Source organism: Melanotaenia boesemani, chromosome 13 (genome assembly GCF_017639745.1).
Source record: "Melanotaenia boesemani isolate fMelBoe1 chromosome 13, fMelBoe1.pri, whole genome shotgun sequence".
Lineage (NCBI taxonomy): Eukaryota > Metazoa > Chordata > Actinopteri > Atheriniformes > Melanotaeniidae > Melanotaenia > Melanotaenia boesemani.
In genome coordinates, this window is record NC_055694.1 from 27211058 (window position 1) to 27232414 (window position 21357).

The 21357-nt window shown below is 39.0% G+C and overlaps 3 protein-coding genes across 8 annotated transcripts in view; 1 reads left to right on the top strand and 2 right to left on the bottom strand.

Moving 5' to 3' along the window:
* tns2a (tensin 2a) overlaps window positions 1-5229 on the top strand; it is a 54112-nt gene extending 48883 nt beyond the window's left edge. For 5 of the 6 annotated variants that reach the window (XM_042003798.1, XM_042003801.1, XM_042003799.1 and 2 more), the window contains 6 exons: window positions 865-942; window positions 1162-1242; window positions 2129-2297; window positions 2386-2454; window positions 2753-2782; window positions 3119-5229. In XM_042003798.1, the coding sequence (XP_041859732.1) occupies window positions 865-942; window positions 1162-1242; window positions 2129-2297; window positions 2386-2454; window positions 2753-2782; window positions 3119-3257 (566 nt within the window). In that variant the 3' untranslated portion in view covers window positions 3258-5229. The remainder of the gene's footprint in view (window positions 1-864; window positions 943-1161; window positions 1243-2128; window positions 2298-2385; window positions 2455-2752; window positions 2783-3118) is intronic. The other variant, XM_042003800.1, reaches the window with a different exon arrangement.
* A 1072-nt stretch (window positions 5230-6301) lies between these two features.
* LOC121651531 (transmembrane protein 106C-like) lies at window positions 6302-15756 on the bottom strand. The gene is made up of 8 exons (XM_042003806.1): window positions 15429-15756; window positions 15035-15280; window positions 14426-14489; window positions 14147-14306; window positions 13403-13543; window positions 11523-11572; window positions 11356-11409; window positions 6302-6994 (listed from the first exon to the last, which is right to left on the bottom strand). The coding sequence occupies exons 2-8, from the start codon at window positions 15246-15248 to the stop codon at window positions 6856-6858; spliced, it is 822 nt and encodes a 273-aa protein (XP_041859740.1). The 5' UTR covers window positions 15249-15280; window positions 15429-15756; the 3' UTR covers window positions 6302-6855.
* A 471-nt stretch (window positions 15757-16227) lies between these two features.
* On the bottom strand, window positions 16228-20439 carry LOC121651532 (PTB domain-containing engulfment adapter protein 1-like). Its single transcript, XM_042003807.1, has 7 exons — window positions 20354-20439; window positions 20197-20271; window positions 20005-20076; window positions 17947-18051; window positions 17730-17867; window positions 17505-17609; window positions 16228-17351 (listed from the first exon to the last, which is right to left on the bottom strand). The coding sequence occupies exons 2-7, from the start codon at window positions 20242-20244 to the stop codon at window positions 17289-17291; spliced, it is 531 nt and encodes a 176-aa protein (XP_041859741.1). The 5' UTR covers window positions 20245-20271; window positions 20354-20439; the 3' UTR covers window positions 16228-17288.
* Window positions 20440-21357: the final 918 nt, after the last annotated feature.

Sequence of the window (21357 nt, forward strand, 5' to 3'; positions counted from 1 at the left end):
AGTTCACCAGAGGCTGTGACGCAAATGAAACACTGATTTTGCTTCAAGATAAGATTGTTTTCTAAGATCAAAGTAACATTTTACAACTTAGACATAGTTTTCTGCTTTAAGCATAGCTAAGATCTGGCTGTAGCTCCAGAGGAAGAGCAGTTGTCTTCCAACTTGAAAGTCGGTGGGTCGATTCCAGGCTTCCACTGAATGTGTGTGATAGCACAAAGCACCTAGTAACAACAGAAGATCTGTGTGTGACTGGGTAGTGTAAAACACTTTGAGTGGTCAAGATGACTAGAAAAGCTCTATATAAGTACAGTCTATCAGAATTATAAATAAGGCTCCAGGATTGAGTCATGTTAAATGTACAGTGTGTAAGAATTACTGACATCTAGTGGTAAAGATGCGAATAGAAATTACTTCAAATACCATGCACAATTGTGAATGGATGGTGGCCATCAGTGGCCAAAATTCTCCCAGACATAAACATGTTTTTTATCTGTGAGTGTACCCAATGACTTTTATGTACCTTTTAAGGTGTAACTTATTCCAAACGGTGCTCTGGCACCTATCAAATTAAGCCAGTACTGCAGTTTTAAAGCTCAGAGGGTTCTTGCTCCACACACAGAATTGTTTGTCCATTCAGAGACACCGTAGTAAAAATGGTGGCACAAATATGGCAGCTTCCATGTAAGTGGACCCACAACATATAAATGTCTCATTCTATGAGAAAAAAAACATCTCTTTAAGTAAAGTGATTAAATACCAATAGAAACACACTTTTGGATGATATATTGGTTTGTCATTGACCTTAGATTTAGTCACACACTGCAGCTTTAAGGTTGTTAAATATGTGTTTGATCTTATCTACAGGGAGTCTGTCTGCGCTCGTCTACCAACACTCCATCACACCCATCTCTTTACCATGTGCTCTTAAAATCCCTGAGAAAGGTTGGTGCTGCTTGATAGGCCACGGCTGTCTAATGATCAACTAATACCATGACCTTTTTTCATCATGTTATCTATTAAAAAATGAGAAGTTAAATTTTTAAAGTCAGATTTTAATAATAACAACCAACTTTAACATATTTAACGAAGCATGAAATGACTTTTTAAACCATATGTAGTGTTTTATCAGATATTACAGATCTGTTGTCTCCATGTTGTCAGACCTCATAGGTGAGCTGCAGGAGGTTCAACCGGTAACCAGTAACATCAGCACAGCTGCAGACCTGCTGAAACAAGGAGCAGGTGAGTTCTTCATCCTGTCATCTTTTTCTTCTAAATCACAACCAGAGGCCTGTTTGTGGCTAAAAAAAGAGAGCCATCTCAGAGCTGGTCCAACATTAGAACCTTTGAAGAACTGGTTTATATTCACCACTAAAAAGCCACAACATGGGAAACGATCCATTTTAAACATCTGCTTGATCACAGAGCAGGGAATCAGTTTATCTTTACAGACCAGTTTGTCCCATTTACCCTCAAACTATTGTGTAAATGTCAGCAATCCTGTTTATATGCTGTTTTAAATAAGTGTGTTTGTATTTTTTATTGATTTGGTGGGAAACGAAACACTATTACAGGGTTGTGAAGTCCACTTGAATTACATCATTTCAGTGCATTTTATATGTTTACCATTAGTCAAGACAACCAGATAATACCTGAACTCAGGCCCCAGAGCCGAGGCCTATTTTGTATCCTTCCGATAATCATCAAGCTGAATTGGGGCGTATTTGTACCAGCTGTGCTCTGACAGATGCTGGGAAAACCTCACCAAGAGTAGAACTGGAGCAGTTTTTAAGACAAAGGCTGCTCACATTAAATATTAATCTGGTTTAGTTAAAATATTTAAAGTATCCGACTTGTAGTGCCTTTTGCACAACAGAGAAAAGGGCTATTATTGTGCTAACACTTTTTAGCTTAAATATATGAAATGAGAGTTAAAGATTTCCCAGCAGACATACATTTAGCAATATTACTAACAATGGAAATATTAGTGAAGATGGAAGTATTTCTGTAATAAACATAAAAATTGAATGTTTACATAAATTGGTTTCATATAGGTGACAGAATGCTACAAACTTTGTTTGCCATCTCATTAGTTAAAATGCCTACATGTCTGTCTATTTGCCTTCAGCCTGTAATGTCCTCTATCTAAACTCTGTGGAAACTGAGTCACTGACTGGCCCACAGGCCATCGCCAAGGCATCAGATGCCACCCTGGGTCGTCACCCGCGCCCTGCAGCGACTGTAGTCCAGTTTAAGGTGACATCACAGGGTGTCACACTGACAGACAGCCAGCGCAGGTATGGCATTATTTGCGTCTTCTCTGATGTGGTACTTTGTCTTAAAAGGAAAACTTAAGGTCTTTGCACATCTGCATATTTTTTCTAGGGTTTTCTTTCGGAGACATTACCCAGTGAGCAGCGTGACCTTCAGCAGCCTCGACCCAAAAGACAGAAGGTGGGAAATTATTTTAAAAAACTGATCTTCTCCAAGTCTTGACCTTGTAGCTGGATCCATAACTAGCATACAGTAAAATAATCAGCTTCAACTGATTTTTCACTGCATCCATGATCATTCACTGCATTCATAGTCTTTGCATGGAAATCTGTTTCATCTGAGAATGTGGGCATTTAGTCTGTGAGCATGCTGGCTGTAGCTGAGGCTGCAGCTGCATCGGCATGTTTGGCCGCTCTGCCTGTGCGTGCGTATGTCTGAGTACAGTTTGTGTCTCTTTCTTTCTTTCTTTTGGCTTTAGGTGGACTAACTCCGACAACACAACTGTTAAGTAAGTGTTCTGATTGCGTGTAACAAAGTAGTTTTAATAAAATAGGTGTATGGATGCGTAGTTTCCCCTGTGGCTGAGAAATGAATGACGAGCCTCTGCATGGCATCATAGTGCGTGAAAGCCTTGGCAAAAGTCATTCCAGCAAAGAAGATTCAATTATAAAATCAAGTCCTAAATTACCCCATGTTACATAATACTAATTCTGTCGTTGGTTATCCATGCAAGCTGTTAAAAACTGAGCCTGTCTTACTAGACTTCTGCTACTACTTCTCCACAAGTAGCCTCTTACCTTTACTCACCTCCTCTTTCCTTGTCACGACTCTTCCTCCCTCGCAGAGTGTTTGGATTTGTTGCCAAGAAGCCAGGCAGCTTAGCAGAGAACGTCTGCCATCTATTTGCCGAGTTGGACCCCGAACAGCCAGCTACGGCCATCGTCAACTTTATCAACAAGGTCATGCTGTCCCCGCGCAGATAGACGCAGACAGCAGCAGTACCGACCAGGCATTCACTGCTCTTTAATGACTCTGTACTAGGTTGTGACAGTTGTGTCATCATTGTCCATCATTCCTACAGGTTGTTTTCATTTTTCATTTTCAGTCATGTTGTACAGTCTCACAACTCCTCCCCGGATGAGGAAGCCTTAGAAGAAACTGCCTTCCAAGAACAAGAACAAACATTGATCAGGGGCTGCTATCATGAGTCACAGCTTTGTTCATCTCTGGGTCTGAGGTATCACTGAGTGAGGTCACCATGGTAACTGGTGCTACAGGTTCATCTTAGCCAGCAGTATTAAAACTCATCAGGAGGTGAAGGCTCAAAACCGAGTCCTGTTGCCTACCACATCTACAAAAAAAGTTTCTAATAAAGATTAAAATAAGAACAAGAGAGTTATCCAACAATGAGTAGAATCACTTTCCCAAACAGTAATGGTATAGATGGTAATTAAATTACATAAATCTGCCTATGACATGAAATATGACTCATGTAAAGCCAGCAGCCCTGCCCTGTTGGCTGAAATCTTCACACATTTTAGATAAGTTATCACTGTAGCTCTGATTTCTATACTTTTTAATAGCTTTTTTTCTACAAATATGGTCAGTTATTAAAACCAGTTTTATTTCCAGCCGGAAAATTGTAGAGTTTTGTTTCAGAGTTAGTCCTATTAGTGGAAAAGAAAAGCCTGGTTTGATGGTCACATTTTTATGCTTTTAATAAACCTCCTGAGGATGTGATCTGATTGTATTCCAAGCAAAAACCAAGCTTTCTCCAAAATCGCCTGAACTGTGGCCGACCCAGAGTAATGAGGTCGGCCAGAGTCACCTGAAGTCGAACCTGTTGCTGGTAGGGAATCCCAGGATGAACTGAGCCGGCTGAAACACCTCAGTGAAGCCAGAGATGGACTTGCTTCATGATACAAGCCTCTGGTTAAGTTATAGTGTAGTAGCGCTTTAATCACCATGTTCGCGCTGCTGTCCAGAGGCACTTGAAGCAGCTTTACGGTAGTGGTAACAAAGAGGATTTTTCCTTGCACTGTTTTGTACGAACAAAAGGCCCCCAGAGGTTCATCGTTTAGATTTTATAACTAGCTTTTAAAACTGTTGTTTATATTTTTTTATTGTTTCCACACAAAGAAATTCCTTACTATCCCAATAAAAAGCAACCAAAGGCCTGAGGATGTGATTAACTTTCTGTATGTAGAGATGTTGAGGTGTATTCTGATGTATGTAAAGCGTATCGACAGCACCTTTGCCAGTTAAACACTTCTAATCATAATCGACAATCATGTCTGTGTTCCACTCACGTACACTTCGACTCGGAGCAAGCCAGAGACCTAACTGAACGAAAGCAAACACGAACGTGAGGTTTTTAACTGTTGACAGGTGCGTGCGGGCGGGGGGGGGTGTGTGTGTGTGTGTCAGGGTAAACGTGTGGTGAGGTAGGTAAACATAAGGGTCAGATAAGGGTTTCGTCACGTCCACTGTTAAAAGTCATGTATGTGAAATGGGGAAAAAGCCAAACAGAGAAGGATGGGTGTGAAATGTTTGCTGTTGATTCACCACTTCACAACTTTTAAGACAACGCACACACACACACACACACAAAAACAAGCCAGTTGTCTAAAGACAGACATTCTTAACCAAAGATGAAGCACTCTTTTATTAATAAGCTTTTTATTCACCTATATTTTTGTACTCATTGCTTCCTGTATTTGTATTATGCATTTATTTAGTGTTGTTTTATTTGGTAGAAAAAAACACTACTTGTATTACAACAATAATATATTGTGGTATATTTTCTGTGACTCTGTATCATGTAGTAATATATTTTCACATGCAGCTATGGGGCGGCGTATGAGACAAAAAGGAGACATTCGTGTGTATGGAAAGGTTGTTACGCCATTTTGTATGCAAAATATAAAAGAAATAAAGTGAAAAGTTGTTACCTGACAGCGTACTTGGGTCTGGGGTCATTTTCAGTTTATGGCTGCAAAGTTGCAACTAACTAATTTTCAGTTTGGAGTCGTCCAAACATTTCCTCTGATAATTGTTTTAAAGGCATAAGAAGCAGAACACAAGGTTGTGTTGTGGCCTTGGGAAGGATGAAATATTGTTTTTCCAGGTCAAGGGCTCATATATATATAATCTCCCCAGCAGGTGCTGCATCTGTCCTGGTGTTGAGCACCTGTATAACACCTGCCACCTACCAAAGAAAGCTCATTTCAGCCAGTTGTATTTATGATCTCATCCTTTCTGTCACTTCCCCACTAACTCTTGACCATAGCTGAGGAATGAAGATGGACCAGTAAATCCGAGACCTTAGCCTTTCAGCTCAGCTCTCGCTTTACCACCACGGACAAGATCATTTATTAATTAAATTTAGAAAAAAAAGTCAAAGTCAGCAGCTCTAAACAAAACAGCAAATACCACGTTTGATCATTTATTTATTCACAATTCCCTTTAATATGTCGTAAAATTAGAAACAAGCTGGAAAACATTTTCTGCTTATAAAAACTCTGATTTAAATCAGACATTTATCAAAACATTCCCCTTAAAATAAGTCAAATCACAATGATAATGTTTCCTTGTGACCCGAAAAGTTTCAGTGTCCAAACTCTGAAATGATGAAATTCCCCAAATGAAATACTTTCTCACTGTGTGGGGTGAGATCAGTAACGTAAAGATGCTCAGTCACAAATAAAATTTGAAAGATCTCTTCTTCCTTCTTTCTGCAGGTTAACCAGGAATGTGAATGTGTAAGAACCAAAGTTTCATGTGGAAACTCAAGTCTGACATCATTAATCTGAACCTAAAAGCACTGCATGAACTTGCTGTTGTGAAAAAAGAAAAAAAAAAAATGTTAAAATAAAAATATTGTGCAAATGTGCAGGTTACCAACTTCTAAACAGCCTCAAGGTGCAAGAAATGGTCCAAACCAGAAGAAGTAATCCCATTTTGACCAAGTCAGCCAACAGTGTGTAATAACCATTCAAGCTCAGCTTATAATGTCTCAAACAGCAGCAGAGAAAAACAGGGTTATGCAATACTCAAGCTTTTGTGGAAATGTCTTTTTTTTTTTTAAACAAACAAGAGCTGTCTAGAATCTCTGCCTAATAGAGGGCACTCACTCATCCAACTTAACCATCTCAACAACACAGCCTATGAGCATTCCTGTGAGCCTAAAATAACAAAACTACTTTCGAACTTTAGAGTGAAAACCACAAATGTTAGTTGCCTAAGCTGATTCAGCTCATCGAATGAGATATACTTCAGAAAAGCAATGCTGAACCCAGGTTACCCTCCTATGAAGCAACAGTTTCACTTCACAACCACATCAAAACCACTTACTGGCTGCCTCCAGGCTGTGAAAGTAATAAATTGGATGTCACAACGTCCCCTCCACCACACCTTTGTTTTCCAGCCAACAGTCAGTTACCTCAACTTCCCTTGTCTGTGAGCTTAGAAACAAACAAACAAACAAAAAAAGAAACACTTTTTGGCATATTGATGCTGGCTGGTGGTTGTCTTCACTATAGTCCATGTTTCCTCCACAGAAATGGTCCGGGACCACGGCCCTCACAGCAGTGGTGGGTTGAGGGAGAAGCGCTCATTGCCTGTCTGGTGGTACGTGGTGTTGGAACCGCAGTCTATGTAGCGATAAGCTTCCAGGCTGTTCTGGGATGTTCGCACCATGTACGAGGTTTTCACTGTAGTTCTGAAAACAGGCGAGAAGATAAAGATTAAAAAGAAAGAAAGAAAAAAACAAGCTGCTGCACAACCCTGCGCTGTCACAACCAGTTAGCTGCAGACAAAATGCAGGATGTGGCTGCAGAAATGATTTCAACATGAGCTTTCCCACAGCTCTTCACTGTCACGCATGCAAGAAAAAAATTCTAGGCATTTTCAACACACAGTGTTTGTTAGCATGTCAAGTAAACAAGGTCAATGAATAAAAGTTCTTTAATGCTGAACAGGTAACCAATTAGACAACTAATCATCAAACTTATTTCATTTCAGGCATACTCCCAGCAGATTAATCTGAAGTCCATTATAAAACTATACACTCACTGGCCACTTTATTAGGTTCACCTTGCTAGTACTAGGTAGGATCCGCTTTAGTCATCGGAAAGGCCTTAATTCTTCATGGCATTGATTCAACAAGGTGTTGGAAACATTCCTCAGAGATTTTGCTCCATATTGACATGACAGCATCACATAGTTGCTGCAGATTTGTCGGCTGCAGCCATGATGAGAATTTGAGAAAACTGCTCAACTGAATTGAGATCTGGTGACTTGAGGCCACTGAAGTACAGCTGGAGATGATTTGAGCTTTGTGACATGGTGCATTATCCTGCTGGAAGTAGCCATCAGAAGATGCTACACTGTGGTCATAAAGGGATGGACATGGTCTGACCCTACCATCTGAACGTTGCAGCTGAAAGACTTATCAGACCAATCTTTTATTTTCCATTTTTGGTGAGTCTGTGTGAATTGTAGCCTCAGTTCCCTGATTTTAGCTGACAGGAGTGGCACTGGGTGTGTCCGCCTGCTGCTGTAGCCCATCTGCTTTAAGGTTTGACGTGTTTTGTGTTCAGAGATGCAATCCTGCATACTTTAGTTGTAATAAGTGGTTATTTAAAGGCTGAATAATTGGGATTTTTTCCTTAAAAATCATTTAAAATGTTCTCATTTGCTGCGAGGGATAAAAGGAAGCTTCCCTATAAACAATCTGTTTCCTACATCAACAATGTCTCTGTCAAGTTTTTCTCCTTCAACTTGGGTGAACTGTGTTGCTCTTTCCAACTTCCTGGTTCCTTAACCAATCATATGCGACTCCCCACAGTTGCCCAACAACAACAACGCAGTGTTTGGTATTTTATGTCGGCAAAAGATCAGCAGCATGCAGGTATGGAAGCTAGTCAAAGAAGCAGACCAGAAATAGTTTCAGAAAAACCTCAAAAGCCTCGGCATCCTGCTAAAAAAGCAAACAACTAAAAAGGGAATAAAATAAGGATCAATATTGGAGAATCTTTTTCAATCTGAGCTGGCAAAGTTTCTCCTCGACAGGTAAACGCCGGAATTTTGCTTAAATTAACCGAAAAGTTTATCTTGATTTACAAAGGTTTTAGTCTAATTTATTTCTCTGCACTCATTAAATTAATTTGTATGACTGTATGGATGTATTAGAGGAGTAAATTGGTGGCCTGTTAGTTTACAACAACAAATGTAAAGATGTTTGGGGCAAGTGAATACTGTGTTTGTCCTTATAAACTTATGAAATTACAAATTATCTAATTAAATTTATTAAGTGAGACTAAGGGAAAACTGCCGCTGCGTGGCATTTGTTGATTAATATAGTGTTTGTTTACACTCTACTTTATGCTAACGTAAATTAGAGCATGAAATTAGCGCTAGCATTACAAAGCATAGCAACGTACTGTGTGTGTGAATAATGTTCACTCGTCATCATGATGTTTGCTGGAGCTATGTTCTCCGTCCTTCATAGACTGTATAAAAGAACCGTCCTCTAACAAACCGACAACCTGGCGAAACTCTCCGAGGGGGAGGGGGGAAGAACGCTCTCTGTTTTTCTCTTTCAACTGCAGTTCTGATTTGAAACACTAGGTGTCAGTGCTACTTATTTTCCCTTTAAGTTACTGTTGCCTTTCATTGTCTCTACCTAGTCTGCCCATTCTCCTCTGACTTCAGCAAAGCATTTTAACATTCAACATTCACTGGATATTTTCTCTTTTTCAGACCATTTGTTTGTAAACTCCAGAGATGGTCTATGTGGAAAAACTTGTAGATCATCAGTTTCTGAAATACTCAGACCAGCTTGTCTGGCACCAACAACCATATCAACCTCAAAGTTACTTTAATCCCCTTTTATCCTCATTCTGATGTTCAGTTTTCAGACACCTGTCTCAGGTGTACCTAATAAAGTAGCCAGTGAGTGTATATCACCACTACTAAGCAAAGCTTCCTGCAAGCCAGTATCACATGATGTTTGTGCTCTAATAGATATTGTTCTAGGGTTTATTTGGTTGTGCAAAATGTCAAATGACAGAGACATAAAAACATAAGTTACATGGGCTGATCATGTGGAAATTTACACTGTCTGGCCACAATAAAAGTTGCCACCTGGATTTAACTAAGCAAATAGGTACGAGGTTCCTATTGGATAATTACGGCATGGATCTTTCAGCTGGAAACAAGTCATTTAATCTAAACTGATAAATGAGTAGCTTCTCATTTCTTAAACAACTATGTATAAAGACCGATCCCATGGGCGTGGAAAAGATGTTAGTCTGTTTAAGAAGGGTCCTCACTGGCATGCATCAGAGAAACATCTAAGGAGACTGCAGGAACTTCTAAATCTGGGTTAAGAACTGTCCAACACATTATTAAAAACTGGAAGAACAGTGGGGAACCATCATCTTCCAGGAAGACAATGGTTCTCCAGTCTGAAAAGCTGAACACCTGCATAGCCATAAATAAAACAGTAATCAGTGAGGCTAACCTGAGAAAAAGGCTTCAATTTGCTAGGGAGCATAAAGATTAGAAGCAATGGAAGAAGGTCCAGATTTACCCTGTTCCAGAGTGATGGGTGCATCAGGGTAAGAAGCGGTAGATGCAGCCATCATGCCTAGTGCCTACTTTACAAGCCTGTGGGGGCAGTCTATGATCTGGTGGTGCTGCAGTTGGCCAGGTCTAGGTTCAGCAACGTTATGTGCTCAAAGAATGAGGTCAGCTGATACCTGAATATAGTGAATGAGCTGGTTATTCCATCAATGGATTTTTTTTCTTCCCTGATGGCACGGGCATATACCAAGATGAAAATACTAGGATTCATGGGGCTCAGATTGTGAAAGAAGGAAGCAGGAGACATCGTTTTCATACATGGATTGGCCACATTGTGCATCTTTGGGATGTGTTGGAAAAGGCTTTGCACAGTGGTCAGACTTTCCCACTTTGTCATATTGCAGAAGCTTATCAAAAACAATACAGCCAATGTGTCATAATCAAAGCTGAAGGGGGTCCAGCGAAATATTAGTGTGTATGATCTTTGTTTTTGGTGGCGACTTTTTCTTTGGCCGGGCAGCATATTAAGCCCAGAATGGGATTTTTCTCCCACCGTGAGGATGACTGCATCTTTTATTGTAGTTTGTATTTGGGGCACCTATTTAGACAAACAGCACTGCAAACATGCAAACACTCATCTGCCTCGGCTGAGGAATAACACTGAGGAAGTGGTTATGTGGTAACACTACTGCTCATTGTAACCCAACATACCACACAGCTTCCTTCTGTCCCTACATCTGTCAGTCATTCTGCATACACTGAGTTTCTGTCTTTCTGTCTGAAACAGTCATACTTTTCTAAAAGGTTAAACATGTGAAAAGCAGGAGTGTTTAAACCTGTTCAGCAAACAAACTGGAGCTCCCAAAGCACTTCAGGAACATTTGTTTATTGAATGCAGGAACACTCCCCTTAAGAGTTCCCTTCTTTTAACTTATGGTTCACCAGGAAAATATTCCTTGAATTAATAAATTCTTCTTTATTTTTAATTGCAAGTTTTGGTGCACAAAACCTTATCTTGACAACTATAGCATGGGAACTTTTGCAGAAGGCTTTTGTCTGGTTAGTTGCAGTAACATTATCCAATTCTTCACCTCATAACGTTGCAGTCAAGAATTTAATGTTGCAATCACATGCTGCACAGTCAGAGCACTCATTTTACAGGAGGTTATATCTTAGTCCCTGAATAGTGAAACTAGCTTAATCTAACTGTGCTGACCAAAAACAATGTTCCAGAAAGGTTATCCGTGTATTCAGTGTAAACAACTTGTTTGGAAGACTGTGTGAAGAGCACAGACATGAGGATTTTCACACATTAATTCTGCTGCTCGGACATAAAACATTTCTACCTGGGTCAGATTTTTAATGCAGGAAGATGTTTTTCACTTTGACCAGTGGTTTAACCTTTAAACTTAAAGATCAGGGCACTTGTTCAGGTCATATGTTCATTACTCAAAGACAATAAGTAATCCACTTTTTCACTGAAGAAATACTTACTGCATAAATACGACAATGTTGTGGACCTTGATGCTGGGCATGGTGCAGAAGGCACTAAAGAGACACAAAACAGAAAAAGGTTTGAATAATTTATACAGAGCTCTCCCCTTTTCTCTCTTACTGTGTTATTTTTAAGTTTGAGGTGTTTGGACAAAGTTTATACTTACTAGACATAGGGTGCACTGACGCCGATCTCCACACTGACTGTGTAGTTCACCTGTAAAAGAGTGGCTTTGATAAATTTCTGACATACTCTGAAACAATGGGATTAGACGAGGTTTAAATGGTTTGTAGGAGATGTTGACGCTTTATAAAAGAAGACCTTTTATTTAATACTGAAGAAATATTATCTATGTGCCACAGTTGCTGTGCACATCTGTATTACTCTGTCTATTTTTAAGGTCAAATGACTACTTTGTGCAAGTCAGGGCGGTGCAGCATCTTCCAAAGTCTCAACAAAACTTTTGAACTAACTATTGTGAATCTAAAATATAAGGCAGATTCAGCAACCGCATGCCTTTCATAAATAGTTGCAACAGCCCACAAGTAGAAGTCTTCGTCCATCAGACCATATGATCCCATTAACACTGCTGTACCATGTGCATTTTTCACACATGCACTGTGGCTGTTCAGGAACGCTGCACAGGAGAACACATATACCCACAACAGCCGCTCTGTACTTCTTGAAGCAACTACCAGCCCAGCAGAAGTGTATGCTGCTGATTTACTTTTCTGCCCACCCGTACTTTACTTTTCACTTGTTCCACAGTATTGTAGAAATGCTCCAAGATATACCAAGCTCATGTACAAACAGAGTCAGTCATCAATGATGGAGAAGGAGACTCATCTAAATATCTTGGCATGTTATAAACAATGATTTCCTCTGCATGTTTGCTGGCATCTTGTCCCATCTTCTGTGCCTGAGACACCACACGAGCATTTCCAGGTTGGAGAACAGTAACTGTGCTCAGAGTATTTTACAGACATCTTGCAGCTGATGAAAATCAAGTTGCATCGCAAAAAGAAAAATGATTTAACCTCAAGAGCTGGAGAGTTTGCACTTCAGAGCCAGAAGCCCGACTTTAAACCTGGAACACACTGAGCACATGTTTTGTTTTCTCTCTCTGTACTGCTTGGTCCATTACGGGTCGCGGGTAAGCTGGAACCTATCCCGGCATGAACAGGTGTGAGGCAGGGTACACCCTGGACAGGTCACCAGTCCATCGCAGGGCCAACACATAGGGGACAAACAACCATTCACACTCGCACACACTCCTAGGGAGAATTTAGAGGAATCAATTAACCTAACCTGTCTTTGGACGGTGGGAGGAAGCCTACACGGGGAGAACATGCAAACTCCACACAGAAAGGCCACTGCCTTCAAGGTTCGAACCTCCCCCCAGCCGAGATTCGAACCAGCGACTTTCTTGCTGTGAGGCTGCGGTGCTAACCACCACACCACTGTGCAGCCACATGTTTTGTTTTCATAATCTTGAAAACGAAATCAGCGAGGGGCTTCATGGACTGACCAATGAGAGCAGGCTAGACGGTGCAGTCTGCAAACACTTTCAACATGGAGGAACAGATCAGTTTAGCTGTGTCAGACTTTCCCCATACTTTACAATACTTCACACAAAGATTATAGAGACGTAAATAAAAGGCAGCCATGTGGCGCCAGAGTGAATTTATCCGAACGTAGGTTCTGGATTTATCTGGATCAGCCTTGAGGTCCGCCATCAAATGATGAAATTCACGATGCTGTTTCCTATTTTGTAAACTTGGACGAACCCAGGGTTGTCTTTTTTTTTTTTTTTTTGTACAGAAGAGTAAACAACAAGATTTCTGTCAATTTGTGCAAAATCTTCTGACTCTTCATCCGTATTACTTTGTCACGTCCTGCTTTGAAAATGTCAAAATTCCCTCCAATATCGAATTTATTTCACTAATAAGCTTAGAATTGAAAGCGAGTGTCCCTTATTTCTCACACAGCTGTGTATTGTGTACATGTGGACATTCACACAGAAATAAAATAGATGCTCTGTCGTACCTGACTCTTGCTGAGAGGCAGTATGGTAGTGGCATTGTTCAGCTGCTGATTCCCAATCACTGTCTTCATATAAAGGACCTGGGAGCTCACACTCTGCACCAGCACCGAGAAGAAGTTTGGGTTGCTGAAGTTCAGCGTGCTCTGTGAAAAAACAAATTAACCATATAAAAAGCGCACTGCCTGATAAAAACACTAAAGTACTAGCCAACATGTTGTGGTAGGTTTTGCTTAAATGAAATTGGGATGTCATAAGTGTTTATTGGAAATATGTTTTAAACATAAACAGGAAGAGGTACAAGACTTTCATAACCAAGAACTTCACCAGACTAATGCTCTGAAGTAATTCTGACACAAAGAACCATCCCAGTGCAATTTCCTCTCAGTGCTGAACTTTTTGTACTTTAACACATTTATTTAGCAGGAACCACCACTCCCAGCTGGAAACACTGACTCTTAGTTTATGAACACACAACAGAGTCGCTCTGTGTGGAGAACCCAAACAGGCAAGATAGGTCAAGGTCAACAAGTCTGAGAAACTACTAAAAAATTTCTGCTCTGAACAACGAGCAAAGATGAAGTTTATCATTTCACACCAATATTTAAAATTCGTTTCAAAAGGCAAAAACACACAAATACTCAAATTTGACATGAAAGAAAAACAATTCTGAGTGTATATATATATATATATATACACTCAGAATTGTTTTTCTTTCATGTCATGTCATGTCATGTATAAAGACGTACCGTCATGTTCATCAGGACCCTCATGTTTGAGTGGTCAAAGCGCACGTTTACCGAGCGTATCCCAGCATCCACCACGACCACAGTGCGGGGAAAGAGGAAGAAAGCAACCAGGGAAGAGGCCAGAAGGCAGAGCACAACCGAGAGGACTACATACAGCTTCCTGTAACAGAAAATATACGTTCAAACCAACCCTTTTATTAAATCAAAGCATGTAGATGTCATGATGTGGGAAGGGGTCATTTATCTTTTCAGCATGAGCAGTAAGTTGTGGTCACTCACGTCCGTTGGGGCCGCAGCCTTTGGTCACTGTACGGGATCAATGCAACCAACTCATTCACTTGCTCTGTCAAACACAAAATTAAGTAAACTAAACAAAATATATTCACAAAATTGATACTACAGTCAGTGCTTTGATTTTTCCTTTCTCTTTGTTACGGCTTTATCCCTGGAAATAACAACATATACTCCATCAGTTCTAAGGTTTTATCAGGAGATAAGAACAATTATCTGTTCCTCGTCAGTAGGTAAATAAACACCACATATTAAAGTGTGTCTTTATCTATTTCACACAAAAATAAGACAAAATATAGAAACAGTGTATTCACGCCCTTACTGCTTCCATAAAAAATAAAAGTAATGAGTTAATTGAAAAGAAAATTATTATTTTCTGTGAGGATTTTGTACATAAAACCTCAACGACGGAGGCTTTTCTTTACACACATGATAAATATAACTTCTGAGGGCTTTCAGGGCTAAATTTTGGCTTATGGAAATAAGTTCAAATGCTGATGAGCAGCAACATTGTTTTGAGGTGAAAGAAAATTGTGCTGTATCATAGTGTAATTAAATATTTTCAGAACTAGTCTAGTTTATTGATATTCTACTCACCTGACGGTATTCGTCCGGTGCCTTGACAGGTTGGACATGTTATGCTGTCCCTGCCGGTGAACTCCACGTAAGGAAACTGAGCGATGTCTTCCCGCCTGTCGAGCCCATCCAGAGAGTCATCATCGGAGTGTTCGTGTTTTCCTGGCCGATCCGCGTTCGGTCTCTCCCGGAGGAGCGACATGCTGAAGCCGCACCGAGACCAATGTATCCCCATGGCGGCGGTCGCGTTTCCCCCGCGACTACTGACTGTTTATGGGTGGCAAGAATGAGCCATTAGGCCCCGAAAGTTAAGGGAGTGACTCGGGAACGGCACAGCAACCGAGAGTTACAAAACAAAACAAAACTCCTTGAGTATGTCAGTATATTACAAAACTGTATAAATCAACAAAATAGCAGCGGAAGTCAGTCTCGTTTGGAGCGGCGTCCTTCAGCTGGTTACTTTGCTAAGCTGCACTTCAATTTACCAGCTAGCCGTTGGTACCTGGAAAGTATAACTTTAGCAAACTAAATTCGCCAAATTTTAATTACGTCTTAAACAAAGCTGCCACCACACAGTCATATTTCCTCCCAGTCTTCCGCATCGCCCACCGCAATAACCTAAATTTACGCCGACATTGTGTTCCCTTTACGTGCCCAGTTTATCGTTGCCATCGGAGTAAAGCAACGTGACTGATGGTGCGTTCAGGGAGTTTGTGCGTTCTCGGATTTAGGGTTTCTCAAGCCAGACCAGAAAGCCACGTGTGAACTATTTATTATCCACACGCTCTAATCAAGCTCAATGCAATTCTACTCTTGTATGACATATTTTTTAATTCTTTAAATCTCACACTAATTAATCTGTAATTTTATTAAATACAAACTTAATTTATTTATTTAAACATTGCCTATATGTTATTCTTTCTACTGACATACACTGAGCCATTTGATCCAAGCTCCTATTGTAGGTGCCACGACTTTTTACGGTTCACAGTTATTATGCACTTTGCCTATAATATAGCTAAATTTATAAATAAATACTCTGTAGAATTGAGGTTATTGTCCGGCAAATATAACAAAATCCTTCTGGGTCAAGTGGAACATTTACAAACAAAATATTCTGAAGTATATCAGCTCATTCCAAATTTTTTTAATCTTGTCACATTCAGTATACAAATACAGTTTAAATATGTATCTTTTGCTTCATTGCATCAAAAGCATGTATCAGATATTTATTTGTATCTACTGAGCTTGACAGGGGTGATATAGGTCTGCATTAACCTCTAGTATTAGAGCAATTTTAAGCTAGTGTTTGCCGTTTACGATTGAGACTCTTTACAGGCTATGACCCAGTCATCATTAGAAATATCTTTTTAAAATTCTGTCCTCCATGTTTCTAGTCTAGTCACTGATGTCTCCTCCGAGCCAGATAGTTGTAAATTGATTAAATCCAACCTCCATTTTTGTGTTTTTAATAAAGATGTCTTCTAAAAATGTAACTACAGGAATTTGTTTCTTTTTAAATGAGACATTGAGCCAAATTTAACTAAACTGTGAGAGTGGGTTTAATATTTTCATATATTTCTTTACAGTATGCCATACATTGATCATTTTCTTTTTCTAGCTGCCATTCATTATCACTGCCTCAAACATCATTCTCACTTGACTCAGAAAGTAGTGCCTCCCCTGTCCAGTTGGCCTTTCTATCTCACTCTACACTTGAGTTCTGGAAAATTAAGAGATACTAACTGGCAATGTCATAATGGAATAATCTGAATTCATATAATGTAAAAGAAAGAAAGTTATTCTGGATAAAAGAGCTTAAGAGAGAGAGAGAATTGTTACTGAAATACAGCTAACAATGCATGATCTCCAGTGGAGTGGACAGATGAATAACCCTCATTTCTGTCCAAAATAAAGTATAAAAATGAAAAAAATGGTAGTTTATTAGTATATTAGTGGTATTTTTATTAGTATAAAAATAAAATAATAAAAATTATACTGCTCTTAGCTGTAACTAGATGTAAGAAAACTTTTTCCCTGTTAACACCTTCTACAAGAAAAGAACTTGCATGAAAATCCTGAGCTGGATTGGTCAGTGCATGACAAATGACTCACTAATGTGCATCTATACCATCCAGTCATAGAAGAAAATGACAGTTGTCTATTGTGACAGCTACAAGTGAAGGGTTCAATCACATTTATTACAATCAACATCTCTCTCGAGCTTTTTCCAAGTTGCAGCAGTTTGTTGCAGCTACTACACATGTAAGCCTTGCTAGTTCATTTGAGCTGCGAGCCTCCTTTTCAACTCAGCATTCTCTTTCTGCAGCATTTTATTCTAAAGAAGAAAAAGAACCAAAGAAAGCTGTTTAAAAATGCACAACTGAACTTGTTAAACATGAAGACCTGATTAAAACAATTTCAATTCTGCTATATGATCAAATTAATCAACAAAATTAACTGTGTGATTTGCATAAAATGCAGGACTAACCTTATGTCTGAGAGCCTCCACTAACAGATCTCGCCCTCTTCTGTCACTTTCCTCGTTATTTGTGGCTCGGAAGGTATCCCCAATAATAGACACCAGCACATGACCCTGGAAATTGTTTTGGAAATTCACGTTTGGAACATTAGATGCATGAATATCCCGCTGGGGCCTGGTCTACTGTAATTCGAAGGGCACTGTTTGTGTTAATGCTACGGTGGAAATACTCACAAACTTCTTGCTTTGGAACAGGTAGCAGTGGTAAGTGTCCGCCACAGGATGTTTGGCCACAAAGCCAAATACTTTGGGGAAAGATGACAGGACAGCACAGAAGGAGACCGTCGAGAGAGGGCACGTGTACAACAGAAACTGCAGCAGACATAAGGATGGGATTTAAACTGATAATCCAAGCCACAAGTGTACAACTGATACAGTAAATACAACATACCTTGGTTTTGTTTTCCAAAATGTCAATCCCACTCACTGAAAGGAAGATATGGACTTTGCTCTTCTTTGCTGCCTTTTCTGAGGAGTATTTATCAGTCGTCTTGGACTGAAAGGATAAAAAACATGTCAGCTACTGTCAGGAAGAACTAATGGAAAATAATCATTATGTAAATGAAAAATTAAATATAATGATGCACATAAACCTTCCTGTAGGTGTCTTTGTCTTTGCTATTTCAGAAAGAACTTGGGGTAATTTTAATACAACAACAAATGTTTCCCTCTCAGGTGAAACATATTTAATCTGAGACATTGAAATATGGAAAAGTGTACAAAGCAGGACTAGATGAAAAGTTCAGGGATCAGGTAAAAACTGGATTGATCCTGCAGGGATTGAGCTTGTGATTTTCCCCTTTCCTGATACTTTCCCCCTATTTATCTGCTTTACAACCTAGAATTTAAATGGAGGAGGAGAGAGGAAGAGAACAGAAATGTCTTCCTGTACACAACTGAAACACCAGTTTCACTACACTAGTTTGGAGTAAATTTTACAGTAGTTCCCTAATTAGTCATCCTTCAAAAATACTGACATTTAGCCCTGTGCAAGTTCAACTACTAATGCTATTAAATCAAATCAATTCCTGCCAACGGCATCACAAAGTGCTTGGTAAAAACAATTCATGTATATTAAAGTAAAAACAAGCCTTCACACACCAAAGTTAAAACAAAAAAATCATTATTTTCTCTCTCACACACAGACATCCACACTCCCCATCTTAACCCAACATGTTTCTACACAAACATGAACTCCCTACTTTCTATCTCTTAGAATAAAAATATTAAACGTAATAAATATCTATCTGGCGTGACTCTGCTATGAGGAAACGATATCTTGGGATTCGATCACAGCAGGAGCCACCCATGTCCACAGACACCACAACCAACCAGGCAAGAGCAGGCCAGAGTCCACACCACAGCCGTAGGGCTGCAGTGCAGGACCCCCAGCCACCCAGTCAAGGGCAATCACCATGGCAACAATCCCCAGACTGAGCAGACAAAGCTCCCGGCGCAAAACATTATTAATCATGATTAAAGGCTATTAATCTAATGTTAGCCTGAAGTTATATAGCAGTGCGAATCTTAAATAATTTTAAATTTTAAATAATGGGGTGAAGCTTTGACATACCTATTTACAGTGAGGGTATTTAAGTATTACATATAAACTCCATTAATCAAGATTTTCATATTAGAGCTAAAAGTGTGCCATATTTTGCTTGACAGATTTGCTCTACCAAGGGAGACATGCGGGGATTTCTCAAATAAACCAAACTCCTCAATAATACCATGTAAACTCACCCATCTGGAACAATCCTGATATTCTACTAAACAAAAATATGACAAATTTTAACCAATGGATTGACAAAGGAATTAAATACTTTCAATATATTATCCATAACAGAAACATTTTATCTTTTAATACACTCTCATCACAATATGGGATTAACAGATTCTTAGAATATCAACAACTCAGAACCATAATACACACAAAATTCCCCCTTCACAGAACAGACCTGGAACTTCCTCCAATGGTAACAGATTTTATGGGGATATTTTTTTGTAAAAAGGAAGGACACCAACCAGGCCCCAAGCCCAGCATCAGAAGTATTCCAATAATATCAAAATGACAACAAGGAAATGCTAAACAACACAAACACAAATAAATAAATAAATATTAGAGAGACTGAATACAATCACAGAAATGCAAAACTGGAAAAGATCTGTGTCAATTCGTTAAACATTGAGACACTTCACTAATAACCTCCCACAAAAGGTAATTACACGGTGAGTCTTAACAGATCAAAATTAACATTTTTATACCAACTATAAATACACAAAGTGACAAGAAAGCCTGAAAACCACAAAGAATTAGAAAACTAGAAAAGAAAGCCAGAAAACTATGGCAAACAAATGCTTCTGTTCATCCAAAGCAGGATTTACAATTATATTTTAATTCTTTTAAAATCAGCTTTAAAAAAGTGTCAGTAATGCATGAAGTACTGACCTTCAGGCTCTGAAGAGCTTCATCCAGAATCTGTTGTCCATCAGGACGGACCACCTCCACTCGACCAAGAAACTGCAGGTCACAGACAAGGTAATGGTGGTGTTTATTTACCACTACACAACACGAGGAGGAGGAAAAATAAAGGATCTCACATTTCATGCATTAGATTAGATTTCTAAATAGAAGTTATACCTTTACAGAAAACGTGATCTCAATGCTGTCGTCTGAAGTGTCGCTCATATTTAATGTTTGATGTCAAACTGAACACTGTTGGCAGCAACAGTAAAAGTAAGATTATACATAAATGTCTGTGTCAAAAAAGAAAAAAGAACTTTAGATTTAATCTTACCTTTAGCGAATTTACCAGCGTGAACTGTGGTCCAAACAGAGAAGTGTAAAGTCTGCCAGAGTTAATCAATAACAGATGTATCTTCCTTATTGCTCTTTATCAGATATCAAGTTCCCTCTGCTTTTTCTATCACGTTAACCTATTTTTAACATGGGAAATTTAAAAGAAGCTTGAGAAAAGATTAAAAGAAATTCCCTTTTCAGTCTCTTTGTAATAATTAAATGGTAGTTATCATGATTTGACTTTTTTTTGGAGAAAGGCAGGCGGAATAAATAATAAATGTGGGACAGAAAACGCTGACATCTGTCCACGTTCACCAGGAGTAAACAGGAAACTACACACTAAAAATCTGTTTTTAAAAAAGAAGGTCGTGCTGTAGTATTACCTCCCTTGATTCTCCCCCTTATATATTTTCAGTCTCTAGCGAGCTGAAACATGCGTTTTTGTTGGTTTTTCTTTTACTTAAGATTGAATTTGTTTAAATCAGTATATTTTTACCAGGTTTTATTCATTTTTAATCTATAGTTTTTGAATTCCTTTTGTGATAGGGTGTGCTGCTAAATGTACAATTAAATGAAAATGAAATTTTAAAAAATCTTTAATTCCCAAAGTGAAATTATTACTAAAATTATGCATTATATCATTTAAGTAAATACATTGTATTTTATTGTAATAGATCAATTATATATGTTCATGCAAATAAAAGTGTAAAATGAAAATTTGTGCAATGATAAATTATTTTCTTATCTTTAATTTATTCATCAGTATAATTATTGTTTAAAAAGCATTTCTTTTAAGTATTGATGTTCTTGAGTTTATTTAGACTTAACTTTATTGTCATTATACAAGCGCGGTCCACAAGTACAACGAAATGTCTTCCAGTAAAACCCGTCCAAGACAGGATCAGGCCGACCGAGGCAGCAGCCGCAGCGGCGCACCTATTATTTATTTTTATATGTCATCCTGCCCCTGCAATAAAGATATTAATGCACATTGTACAATTG